A 13,916-nucleotide genomic window follows, 5' to 3' on the forward strand; every position below is an offset into this window, starting at 1 on the left:
TTTCTTTTCCTTTCTTCATACCTTTCCATTTACTGGTCCTCTCCTATGACCTAATATATAAGGAAGACCTACATACAGTCTACTAAGCTCTACACCAGAAAGAGTAGAGGCAGCTTAATAAAGACTAATCAAAATATCTTCAACTTATATTTTAGTTTTAACATTTCAAAGTACTTTTATATCTGTGTGATTAGTATGAGCATTTAAAACAAGAAGTAGGATTGAAATGAAAATAAACATTATAATGAAAAAGTGGTTTTACTTCTGTTATGATGGAGTGAGGAGGTCAACAAATCCTATCTCCCAAAAGCAACTATAAACTTGAACAAAACTGTCAAAACAACCATTTCTCTGCTCTAAAAATAGACCAGAGTCATATAGTAAACCAAGACATTTATTCAAGAAAACTACTTAATTACAGGTAAGAATAGTACAAATCTGTGGTGTATTGCCTTGGGCTAGTCCCATCCCTGCCTGTCTCTGTCAGTGAAGTAGTTCAATCAGGGAAAGGAAGATGGTGAAAACCATTAATTTTATTACTACCTCTGCTGGAAGAATTCACTTGATTTGGACCATTGTCAGAATGGTGCTCTTGGTGGCAAGCTAACAAGGAAACTAATGACTCCATTAGCCTGAGATTGTGGGTCTCTTTCAGGCAAGAAAAGAACTGACAGATTATTTGGGGATTTAATAGGGAGTTCTGGAAAATGATGCAGCCATAGTGGACTTAATTAGGATTCTTACATACCTTGTATTGAACAGAACTTAAACCTAAAACTGAACTTTTATTGCATTCCCAAGCCCACACGTAGGTCCATCAACAGAGAATAGAGATCTTATTGGCTCGAGGTGTTTGATTATAACTTCTGACCAGTCTTTTGCTGAACACTCAGCTCTGCAGAGGGCGGCCCCAGAAGGCCAAGCTTAGAATTAAAAATGACTAAAGGGAAAAAAATGAAGAGACCTCTTTGACTATAGTATTGCTAGGAAGGCAGATTTTCGAGATTTTTAGGCCAGAGAAACCAAACAACAACCACTACTCAAGAGGAAAAAATTCAGAATTCAGAGTTGGTACAATATATTATCTAAAATGTCTAATATTCAACCAAAAATCATTAGACATGCATAAGGCAATAAGAAAATATGACCCATGGTCGTGGAGGGGAAAAAAAAACAGTAGAAATTGATTCTCAGTTCTCCAGATGTTTGATTTAGCATACAAAGACTTCAAAGCAACTAATGTAAGTATGTTCAAGGAGCTGAAGGAAACCATGTTTAATGAATTAAAGGAAAACATGATGCCAGTGACTCTAGGGAATTTTTATAAAATCATAAACATTGTTTTATAAAATGGGGGTCCTGGAATTGATTTGTGCAATAATGAAACAAAAAAAAAATAGTGGGACTTGAGCAGATATGAGGATGGCAGAAGAATTAGCTAACGTGAACATAGATAAATGGAAATCATCCAGTTTCAAGAAGAATGCATAAAACAAAAGATTAAAGAAAAATGTACAGAGCCTCACAGACCTGTTGGACCACAGCAAACGTGTTAATATAAGTGTAATGGGGATCCCAGAAAGAGAAGAGAAAATAGGCATAAGAAAAATTTGAAAAATAGTGGCCAAAAAATTCCAAAAGTTGTTAAAAATCATTAGTGTACAGATACAAGTATTTTAAGAACTCCAAGTAAAATAAACATAAAAAGATCCATACCTAGATACCTCATGGTAAAATTGTTGAAAAATATAAAGAAAATCTTGAATATAGCTAGAGAAAGCAGACTTATGATGTACAAGAGAACAATTACATGATTAATGACCAATTTTTCATCAAACATTGGACCCCAGAAGACAGAGTGTTGAAAGGAAATAACCAAGAATTCTATATGGAGAAAAATTAACTTTCAAAGTGAAGATAAAATAAGAACAGTCCCTAGATAAAAAAAAAAAAAAAAAAAAAAGAATCGCTAGCAAGCCTATCTTACAAGAAAACCAAATGAAATTTTTCAGGCTGAGAGAAAGCAATATCAGTAACTTAAGTCTACAGGAAGGAGTGAAAAGTTCTGAGAATAGGAAATATGTAGGTTAATATAAAAAGCTACATAAATACATTCTTATGTTTTCTCCCAATTTTATTAAAAATAAGATTGTATAAAAGAATAATTATAGTGCTGTATTACATACATCACATATATATACATTGTTACACATATGGCACTAATAGCACAAAGGAGTGAAGAGGAAAAGAAGATGTATTGGAGTAAAGTTTCTATGTTTATAGGAATTATGTTAGTATTTTGAGATTGATCATGATGAGTTGTGATGCATATTGTAATCTGTAGAGCAACTACTAAGAAAGTAACTCAAAAATATAATTCAAAAATTAGAAATTAAAATGGTACACTAAAAATAATTAACACAGAAAAGACAGTGAAGGAAGAACAGCGATGCAAAAAAAATACATGAAACATATGGAAAATAAATAGAAAAACAGGTACAAAAAAAATACAAAAAATACAAAAAAAAAGAAAAAAAAAAGAAAAACAGGTACAATTCTGAATGCATCAATAATTACATTAAGTTGCATGAATGGATAAAAGCAAAACTCAGCTCTACACTGTCTCCAAGAAATGGTCCTTAGATTCAAAGATACAAGTATATTGAAAAGTTAAGGGATAGAAAAATATATACCATATAAATAGTAAGCATAAGAGTTCGAGTATTATGTTAATGTCAGGCAAAAATAATTTTTAAGACAAATATGTACTATAGACAAAGAGGGACATTTCATAATGATAAAGGATCCATACATCAAAAAGATCTAACAGTTATAAACGTATGTGCTCCCAACAGCAGAGGTCCAAAATGTAAGAAGGAAAATAACAGAACTGAAAGGAGAAATAATCAAGTCAGTTACAATAGAGATTTCAGTATTTTGCTTTCAGTAGTTGGTAGAACAACTCGGCGGAAATTAGCAAGGAAATAGAAGAATATAGAACATTATTAGCCAGTATGAACTGACATTTGAAGAACTCTTAACATCTACAGAATACATTTTTAAGTGCACATAGACCCTTCTCCAGGGTAAACCATATACCATGTAAAGCTAAAGTATGCAATTACAAGGTAAGTAAGTTATGGGGATATAAAGTACTATTTGATGACTACAGTTAACAATGCTGTATTGTATATTTGAAAGTTGCTGGAAGAGTAGATCTTAAAGTTACCACAAAGGCAAAAAATTTATGATTGTGTGAAGTGGTGGATGTTAACTTACTGTGGTAATCCTTTGGCTATATATATATATAATCATTAAGTTATAGATCTTAAACTTACAATGGTAAGTTTACATTTGTCAGTTACATCTCAAAACTGGAAAAAATAAATGATGGCACATTCAAATTTAAAGTTATCTACCTTAAAAAAAAAAGACACCTCAATTAATTACATTATGTAGGACTTTAGTTGGATTCTGATTCAAAGAAACTTAAACTGAGTAGGAAACAGTGACTAGATATTTGATGCTGTAAGGAATTGTTGATAATGTCCTAGGAATACTGATTGTGATTGTGTTTTTAAGGGTCTTTATCCTTCAGAGATGTATGTTGTAATATTTACAGATGAAATTTTAGTGATGAATTGGCTTTAAAATAATGTGGGTAGGTGAAGTAAGTGGGGGTATAAGCAAAGTGAGACTGGCTACAAGTTATTATTGTTGAAGCTAGGTGACAGGTACCTGAGGATTCATTATACTATTTTTTCTACTGTTATGTATGTTTGGAATTTCTCCTAATACAGTTATTTTTAGGGTAAAAATAAAAGACTAATCAAGACAGTGTGACGTTAATGTTAAGATAGACAAATAGATCCATGGAACAGTAGGGAGTCCAAAATAAACCCCTATATATACTGGCAACCGATTTTTCACAAACTTGCAAAGGTAATCAGTGCAGATTGTGTAATCTTTCCAACAAATAGTGATAGGACAAGTGGATATCCGTATGTTAAAACAAAAAACACCACCACCACCACCCCACCACAAACAAAACAACTTTGATCCATACCTTGCACTTTATCTAAAAGTTAACTCCAACTAGATCATAGATATAAATGTAAAGCCTGAAACTATTAAACTTGGAGATAACTTTGGAGAACCTTTGTGGTATTGAACTAGGCAAAGGTTTTTGTTTTGTTTTTTTTTTAACGTGGCACAAAAGCATAAATTGAACAAAAGAACAAACTGAAATTTGCAGTTGGTCAAAATTTAAAACTTTTCTTTGAAAGACGTTATGAAGAGAATAAAAAGAAAAACAAAGATAGGAAAATTTATTTGTAAAACGTATCTGATAAAGGATTTGTATCCATGATAATATATAGACCTCTAATATATAGGTCTTACTCAGAAGTAAGAAAGCAGCTCAAAAAAGTGGGAAAAAATTTTAAACCAACACTTAACTAAAGAAAATACACAGATGGTAATTAAGCACTTGAAAAAATGCAAACATTATTAATCATTAAGAGACTGTAAGTTAAAATCAAATAAGATACCACTATCCACCTTTTAAAATAGCTAAAATTCGGGCAGCCCAGGTGGTTCAATGGTTTAGCACCACCTTCAGCCCAGGGCCTGATCCTGGAGACCCGGGATTGAGTCCCACGTCAGGTTCCCTGCATGAAGCCTGCTTCTCCCTCTGCCCGTGTCTCTGCCTCTCTCTCTCTCTCTCTCTGTCTCTCTCTGTCTCTCTCTGTCTCTCATGAATTAAAAATAAATAAAATCTTTAAAAAAATAAAATAGCTAAAATTCAAAAGAGTGATTATGCTAAGTCATGGCCTTATATGTAGAAGCTGGAGTTCTCATCCACTATATTACCAGTTGGAATGTAAAGTGAGTGGTACATCTATGGAAAAGAATTTAACAGTTTAAACATGTATCTACCATATAATCCAATTCTGTGTCTAGCTATTTTTCCCAAGAGAAAAGAAATGGTATGTCCATACAAAGACTGGTACTCAAATATTCATAGCAACTTTATTTGTAATTGCTCAAAGCCAGAAACAACTCAAATGACCATGAGGAGGTGAATAAATAAATAAACCCAGTATATTCATATGATGGAATACTATTCATCAATAAAAAAGAGCAAACTCTTGATACATGCCTCAACATGGATGAATCTCAAAATAATTATGCACAGTGAAAGAAGCCAGACATTGTATGATTCCATTTGTATAAAATATTCTGAGAAGGCAAATTTTATATAGAAAGTTGAGTGGTTGCCTGGGCATAGGAATGGGAATAGATTGATTACATACTGACTCGGGAGAATTTGGGGGGTTATTGGAAATGTTTTAAAACTGGATTTTGGTGATTAACATACGGATATCCACTTGTCCTGTCACTATTTGTTGGAAAGATTACACAATCTGCATTGATTACCTTTGCAAGTTTGAAAAATCGGTTGCCAGTACATATAGGGGTTTATTTAAACATTAAAATAAAATAACAAAACCCCACCCTTAATGTTTTTTTAAAAAAAAGGCAAAGTAGTTTTGCTCTTGAGGGCTGGATGCCCCTGAATAGAGAACATAGAGTGCTTGCCCTGGCAAGTTAATAGGCTGTGACTCCAGTTAAGGATAGACAAACCCAGTCAGGGGCCCCAGTCAGGGGCCTGCTGTGGATCTCTACAGATGAGAGTCAGCCCCTAGAAGGGGAGTTGAGCATTTGCCTGCTAAATTGTACTAAAATTGCTGGTACCTCTGAAAATTGTACTCATAAGACTTTGTGGGGAATTGCCCACTTAACTCTGTGGAAGTCTTGCTCATATTTTTGATGAAGTAAGACCCCAGGTCTTACTGATTATCAGACTTTGGGAGCTTATTTAATTCAGAGCACATTCAAATACAGATTTCTTGCGTGATTTGGCTAAAAATCCAGAATACCAGCTTGTTTAGGAGGATGTCTAAAGGGAAAAAATCATGCTGTTCAAATGACAAGCTTTAAATGTGTTTTCTACCTTAGGCAGTCCTGGAGAACAACCTCCCATCTGAAATTGCTAGCAAGATCAACCTTGTGGACCTAGCAGGCAGGTAATTAGGATTTCAAAGCCAAGGGAAATTAATCCCTTGACAATGACCTTGTTCTTGCCCATTTTACAGGGAATCAACTTGTTCCATCCTTTTTCACATTTCAGTCAGCCTGAGAAAATTATTAAAGAAACAAATTTTTGAATGCTATGTTAAGAAATTATAATTTTCAGGGGCTGAAAAAATCTTCAGTGTCAGGGGTTCTAAATCTTAGCTGCCTATTAAAATTACCTGGGCCTTTAAAAATTCTCAGTGCATTGGTTTCACCTCTGATCAAATAAATCACTTTATAGTAATGTCAGAGAGAGTGCAGGCATCACTTTTTGAAGCTGCCCAGGTAATTACAGTGTATAGTCAAGATCAAAAACCACTGCTCTAAGTGGAAGTAACTGAGTTAGTATACTTTTTTTCCCTCTGTCTTAATATTGATTTTATGCAGCCCTACGCAATACTGGGGGGAAAAAAAGGGGAAGAAAGTTTTGAAAAATACTGTGGCATTGAGGACAAGATATGACCTTCTAAGTATTAGAAGAAAGCATGAATTATAGTCACATGTATATTCAGAAAGAAAGTCTTGGGGATAATGTTGCAAAAAAAGTGTGAGGTGAGATAAAGCAAATTTTCTTATTTTAAAACTGCTAAATTATTAATATGATACATCATTCCCTTAAAATTAAGTGTTGTTTCTGTCAGCTGCAACTCTGGCATTTTGAGGGGAAAAATGAAATACTGTCTGGGAGAAACTATTATCAGGCATTTGGAAGTGTGACTTTTCAATATTTCCCATTGACTTAAAAAAGGAATTCAAGACATTGACAGATACCATAAGGCCATAAATAGATGAAATTAATAAATTATTTGATTTCTATTGCCTGAGAAGTGGAGGAATGCCAGTTCGTTACAAGATGATAATACTTTTTTCTGGCACTAAATTCTAAAAAGGATTTATCTTGTGGGCTTTTTACATAATGTACAACATAATGAATAGTGTCTTTCAACAGCATTATAAGGACAGGGTCTTCTTCTTTCTTTTATTTTTGTTTTCATTGATTTTTTTTAGTGAAAGAGCAGATCCCAGTTATTGTAAGGACCGGATTACCGAAGGAGCCAATATCAACAAGTCTCTTGTGACTCTGGGAATTGTTATCTCCACCTTAGGTATTTTGCTTATGGACTGGATCATCAGAGTGGGAGGGAGACTTTGGAAAATAATTTTATGAAATAGGGTAGACATTTACAAGGTTCTTTTTTATAAAGTTACCTCTGATGAGGACATGAAAATTGATACTTGTCTGCAGTTGAGGACACTGTGATCATTATCCCATCCCATCTCATTTCAAGAAGGGAGACTGAAAAATCATGTGGCTCACATAGTCTGTCTTGAGTCCAAAATCAAATTCAGGATTCAAACTGGCATCCTATCATGCAGAGAGGGATTACAAAGTGTGATATTTACATTTATGTTCCCCAGCCATTGTTTTAATGCATGTGTTTCACAATTCCTTTCTTCTTACACTTTTATTATTTTGTTGTCTTTAAAGCCCAGAATTCTCAAGCATTCAGCAGCTGCCAAAGCCTCAACAGTGCAGCCAGTGATGGTGACAGTGGGATCCCTAGCTCTCCTTCAGGGACCAGCAGTGGAGCAGGGCCTTCCCGGAGGCAGTCTTACATCCCATACCGGGACTCCGTGTTGACCTGGCTGCTGAAGGACAGTCTTGGAGGCAACTCCAAAACAATCATGGTTGCCAGTGAGTGGGAGGCTGGAGCAGGTTCTGTGTTAGGACTGGTATTCTACCTCAGAGAAAGGGCCGTGGCCACCCATTTCATTAAGGGTGTCATAACACAGCATGGACAATAGCAATAAAGGCAAGTGGTTACAGGCTGGGTCGGAAGGGCTGGCATGGTTTTTAACTTTCTCCTTCTACCTCAGCTGTGTCTCCTGCACACACTAGCTACAGTGAGACCATGAGCACACTAAGATATGCATCCAATGCCAAACACATCATCAACAAGCCACGGGTAAATGAGGTGAGACTTTCACTTGGAGTCTTGGTCTAGTATTGTTTACACTAAGTTCTTTTATTCTTTCATTGATCTCTTTCTTTTCAACCTCACCCCTACTTGCATGACTTCTCCAAATGAAAATAGAGTGAAATTCTTTCTTTTGGTGTCATACCCTTCTCTCATATCTCTACTGACTTCATTCAGTTGCCTTTTTGAATAATTTATTTTAGATATTTCTCTGAGAACATCCCTTTTAAGATCTGTGGTATACCACTGCCACCCTAAGGAATATTATTTAAAAGTCTCTGTGTTCTCGGCTTTTGTTTCGAATTTATATTGACGTATGCTTGTATTTTATTTCTCTTCTGTGCAAACTGCAACAACTTCTCTGTTTTGGGCTACAAGAAGGATATAAGGAATTTATTAGTTTTGAAAAGTTGAGTAATAATGAGAAAATTTTAAAAATTCCTTATCTGCTTTGCAATGAAAAGTTTCAGGGCAGGGATTGCAAACTGGTGGCCAGCCTATATAGCCTGTCTGTGGACTGTTTTAAAATTAAAAGGCAGTGTATTTAGGTAGGTATAAATTTAGTTTTATTACAGGAAGATTGGCATCTACTACCTACACTTGCACTGGCACTTGCGTTACCTGTCAACCTCCTGCTCAAGTGCAGCAATTCTCATACTTAAGTGTATATCAGAATCACCACTTGGAGGGTTGGTTAAACCACAGCTGAGCCCCAGCCCTCAAGAGTTTCTGATTTGGTAGGTATTGAGAGGGTGGGGGAGCAGAATTTGCATTTCTAACAAGTTCTTAAGTGAAGTTGATGTGATTCTGGGACCTTACTTTGAGAAGACTGCCTCAAGTTACTCCAAAGTGGTAAACCACTTTTTCCAAACTAATTCTCTATAGCATCTTAGAGATGGTTGAAGCCTAGTATCAATCTTTGTGAAACCAAGTTCTTTATGTTTCAGGATGCAAATGTAAAATTGATCAGAGAACTCAGGGAGGAGATTAGAAGACTAAAAGCCATGCTGCTGAACTTCGAACTGGTATTCAGGCAATCAGAACTTTTCTGTACCCCAAACCTCCTTTTCTTCTGCATAGAATCTGAGTCCTGCTGCATTCTGTGTTTTTGATTAAGTGACACTTGTGGAACAGAGGCAGGAGCAAAGACAGGACATGGATTATTCTGATTATCGGAGTAGTTTCAGATGGGGTGGGCATCCTCACTATATTTTCTTTGTTGTCCAAAAGGTATTTGCTTAAGTGGCCCTTATTTTGTGTGTAGGTGGATTCAAGGAATGGGGTCCTCCAGAAAAATTTGAGTTTTCCTTCTTTGTACCAGTGTGAACCCCAATATTTAAGCTTCTGATTGTTTCTGATTTAAATCATAGTATTTTTTATCTGCCCCTCTCTTCCTTCATAAGAGTAAGGATGAGACCCACAAAGCACATATTTCTCTTTGTGCAGAGAAACTTCAATCCACTGAATGAGGAAAGGGATGAAAATCTGAAAGAACTGGTTCTCCAAAATGAATTGAAGGTGGGTATATTGGGTGGACACAGTTAACCTTTACATCACCCTGATAGTAGGTCTCATCTCCCTCCATTATTCCTTTTTTTTTTTTTTTTTTTAGATTTTATTTATTCATGAAAGTTAAAGAGAGAGAGGCACAGACACAGGCATAGAGAGAAGCAGGCTCCTCACAGGGGGCCCAGTGGGGACTCGATCCCCGGACCAGAATCATGCCCTGAGCCAAAGGCAAACCAAACTTAACCACTGAGCCACCCAGGTGTCCTTCCATTCATTATTCCTGAGTCAGGGCTGTTTCCTTGTCAGGGCACAGGTTCTGTTTAGTCTAGAGATAGTTTTTGTCTTCATTGAGCTTTGAGTGGGGAATGAGTTTGCCCTAGGGGCTGGTGACTGGCTTTCTTTGTTTTGTTCTCTTAGGGGTTCATGATAACTCCCTCTGGATAGGGAGTGTAGCCTAGAAAATAAAAATTGTTTTCCAGTCAGTAAATCAATTGACTGACATGTATTCATTGAGTACTAAATAGGTGCTCAGCGTGATGCTTCAAAAGGTCCAAAAAGTTCGTTCTTTCAGGTGGCTTGCAGTTGAGTTGGAAACACATTTAGGGAATGGTTAAATGTAGTGAACTATATGAGTTATATGAAGAGAGCTTAGGGAAGGGAGAATTCATTATGGCTTAGAATTTTCAGTGGAGGTATCACAGTGCTGAAGCTGGAGGATAGAGAACTTGAACTAGACCTTGAAAGATCAGTAGAGTGTGTTAGATAGGAAGAAAGGGGTAAGACATTTTGGGTGAAGGTGGGATAATATCAGCAGAGCCATGGAACTGGAAGGATAAACTGGTGTGGGAGGCTATGTGGAAGCACACAGTATGAGGAAGACTGAGCTGACTAGAAAACATGCTCACGGTAGAGTTTAGTAAAGGTAAGATTAGGGACAGTTTAGAAGGTTTGAACTTGACATTCACAATATTACTCATGGCTTCTTGAACCAGATTGGTGACATAATAAAGGCGTATATTGAGAAATTAATATGAAAGTTGTGGGTAGGATGAATTGAAGGGAAGGAAGATTGGAAGCAGAGAAATAACCAGGAGAGAGAGTAATTTTGTGACCCCATGAGGGTAAGGATAGACATTTGGGGAGGTTAGATTAAATTATGATTCCTGGAGACATTTATAAGGAAGAAATGTCAAGCATTATTGTGTGACAGGTTAGATTTAGATATGACAACTGCATATCCCAATTCCCAGTATTCTGTTGCATCATCTGTATACATTATAAAGTATCCTGGCTATGTCAGTATTTTGTTACCCAAACTAAACTTTAAGACTACATCACACATCCAGACATTTCTCAAAAATTCTGTATTTAAATATATGTTCTAATTTTTGGTTCAGAATATATCACACCTATATACATAAAAGATGAAGTACAGAGCCAAAATCATTCATGCTCATTAGCAGTTTTATATATTTTGGCAGACCTTGTCTTGAATCTGCCACTTGCTGGCCTGATGACCTTAGGCAGCATAGGAGTGTGTGATGAAAACCAGCCAGAAGGGGAAGTGTGTTCAGTGGTACCTCCAGGTAGCTGAGCCAGGCAGGCTAAACTGTAAGCCAGAGTGCCTTGCTGCTCACCTTTGCTAGGTCCTAATCCATGGGTACCCTGTAGTCTTATTCTTTGCAGACTTCAAGTCAATGATTATAACATTAAAAGTAACATTTCTTGGGTAAAACACTTGTGCCTGAACTTGGCATACTTAGTTTTTTCTCAAGTATCCATTTTCTGAGAAAAGTACTTAACTGGACCCAGGTCCTTTTCTTGGGCTTCCTCAGTTCTTCCATTCCCAGAATAACTTCCCTGCCTAGGAAATTTCCACCAAAAGAAGAAAAAAACCACCTTGCATTCAACACTGTTCATTCACGTTCCCCAGGTGGCCTTAGCTTAAGGCCTCTAACTTGCTATATTATATTATATATGATATTAATATATATATATATTTTTTAGAGAGGGAAGTGGATAGAGACAGAGGGAGAGGGAGAGAGGTTTGTTTTTTTTTTAAAGATTTTATTTATTCATGAGAGACACACAGAGAAAGAGGCAGAGACACAGGCAGAGGGAGAAGCAAGCTCTATGCAGGGAGCCCTATGTGGAACTCCATCCTAGGACTGTGGGATCACACCCCAAGCCAAAGGCAGATGTTCAACCACTGAGCCACCCAGGCGTCCCAGAGATTCTTAAGCAGGCTCCACACCTAGTGCAGAGCCCAATGTGGAACCCAGTCTTATAACCCTGAGATCATGACTTGAGATGAAATCAAGAGTCAGATGCTTAACCCACTGAACCACCTAGGTGCCCCTACATATCGTTTTTTTTTAAAGGATTTTATTTATTTATTCATGAGAGATATAGACCCCTACATATTTTTAAAACTCTGTTCCTGATATATAGTAAGCCTCAGTATTTTATTGTTGTTGCTACATGTTCCTTCAGACCAGTTTCTTACGTCTTTGTTTTATCTGAGGAGATTCCTCTTGGTGCTTTGTATATCTTTGAGTCCCATACAAGCTTATATTAGGATTTGAGGTTCTGCACCTTGGGAAAGAAGTGTTGGCTCATAAAAGGATCCCTAGTATGTATCATATGGAAAAGGAATAGGGAAAGGGAAATTATAAACATAGACATATGACTAACACATCAATTAATGAAAATAACATATATGGAATTTTTTTCAAGTTACAGAAACAATACATGCTTGTTGCAGAAAACTTTAAAAATTAACACTGAGGGAGTTGCTATTTATAAAAGTAACACTTGCTTATTGAAGAGCTGTTAGAAAACACAACTCACAGAGGAGGCGCAAGGGAGCTTTGAATAATAACAGGAAAGGCAGGAAGGAATGCCATGAGCAATCAGGCCAGGATGACTTCTGACCTTAATTTTGCTCTACCTGCGGGGTGTCTGAAACCGCCTCCTCTATCTCTGTAGATAGACCATCTGACTAAAGACTGGACCCAGAAGTGGAATGAGTGGAAGGCCCTTGTGGAGAATTACAGAGTGGACATCAACAGGAGGAGGGCTGGGGTAGTCATTGACTCCAGCCTGCCACACCTAATGGCCTTAGAGGACGATGTACTTAGCACAGGTGTCGTGCTCTATCACCTCAAGGTGAGCAGGCTGGTGCATTCCCTCTTTTCCTGAGCCACTGGCCCCAGAGATCACCGAGGGAGAAGCCAAGGACAGTGACCAGGCATCTGTGAATTGAGCCAGATGTCACAGAATTGCCTTCAGGTTTGCCTTCAGGAAACTGGGCTAGCCAGCCAATCATGATTCATTTGCTTTTGTGTGATTAGAGTAGAAGACGAAATCAGAACAATTATTTGTTTTTCTGTGGCTGCTACTGTTGCTCTTATATAACTTACTTTTGTTCTCTGTGATTTAATCTCATTTTAAAGTAAGAATAATACTTCTTATATTCCTTTTCTGGCTTTCTAAAGCACAGGAGTGCAGGCATGGAGGTGAAATCCTAACCTTGAAATACCACGGACATTCCCGAGCTCCGTACATTCAGGCTGCTCACAAATGGCTTTCAAAAGCTAAAGAGGGGATCAAAGATCTGAAAGTTTCCTTCTATTTTTTTTTATTTTTATTATTATTATTTTTTTATTTATTTATGATAGTCACAGAGAGAGAGAGAGAGAGAGAGAGAGAGGCAGAGACATAGACAGAGGGAGAAGCAGGCTCCATGCACCGGGAGCCCGACATGGGATTCGATCCCGGGTCTCCAGGATCGCGCCCTGGGCCAAAGGCAGGCGCCAAACCGCTGCGCCACCCAGGGATCCCTGAAAGTTTCCTTCTAATACCTTCCCATTCTTCAACTCTCAAGTCAGCAAAAAGTGCACCTTCTGCTTCTCCCTTACTAGGTTTACCAGGGATAGAAGAGAGGAGAAAAAAGGTAGATGCAGAAAGCTTAAAGAAAGCATGAGAGCCCAGAGGGCTGGTGGACCAGCAGGGTGGGGCAGGGCACAATATGCAGCTGTCCAAGAACAATGAAATGAAGCTTCTGCCTTCCAAGAAGGACCTGGATCGCAGGGTTCTTTGTCACATAGAGCCAAGTCCTCATTTCTAAATGAAGCATTTTGAGAGTTAGTCCCTAGTAGTAGGTAAGTCATATCCTGTCCTCATCAAAAATGTCTTCCAATAGAAGGACAGGCCCTGTGGATGGCAGAACATACTTTATATGACCAAAATCCCTAGGTTCACTGAAAATCCAGTCTTCATTCTCCTAAT

The 13,916-nt window shown here is 37.3% G+C and overlaps 1 protein-coding gene across 3 annotated transcripts in view; it reads left to right on the forward strand.

The window, feature by feature from the left end:
* Positions 1 to 13,916, forward strand: part of STARD9 (StAR related lipid transfer domain containing 9) — a 135,155-nt gene that overhangs the window by 77,825 nt on the left and 43,414 nt on the right. For all 3 annotated transcript variants that reach the window (XM_025998558.2, XM_072740622.1, XM_072740621.1), the window contains 7 exons: positions 6,022 to 6,089; positions 7,147 to 7,244; positions 7,628 to 7,834; positions 8,017 to 8,114; positions 9,065 to 9,142; positions 9,564 to 9,635; positions 12,615 to 12,794. In XM_025998558.2, coding sequence (XP_025854343.2) covers positions 6,022 to 6,089; positions 7,147 to 7,244; positions 7,628 to 7,834; positions 8,017 to 8,114; positions 9,065 to 9,142; positions 9,564 to 9,635; positions 12,615 to 12,794 — 801 coding nt within the window. The remainder of the gene's footprint in view (positions 1 to 6,021; positions 6,090 to 7,146; positions 7,245 to 7,627; positions 7,835 to 8,016; positions 8,115 to 9,064; positions 9,143 to 9,563; positions 9,636 to 12,614; positions 12,795 to 13,916) is intronic.

The sequence above is a fragment of the Vulpes vulpes genome, chromosome 15, assembly GCF_048418805.1.
Source record: "Vulpes vulpes isolate BD-2025 chromosome 15, VulVul3, whole genome shotgun sequence".
In the NCBI taxonomy this organism is placed as follows: Eukaryota; Metazoa; Chordata; class Mammalia; order Carnivora; family Canidae; genus Vulpes; species Vulpes vulpes.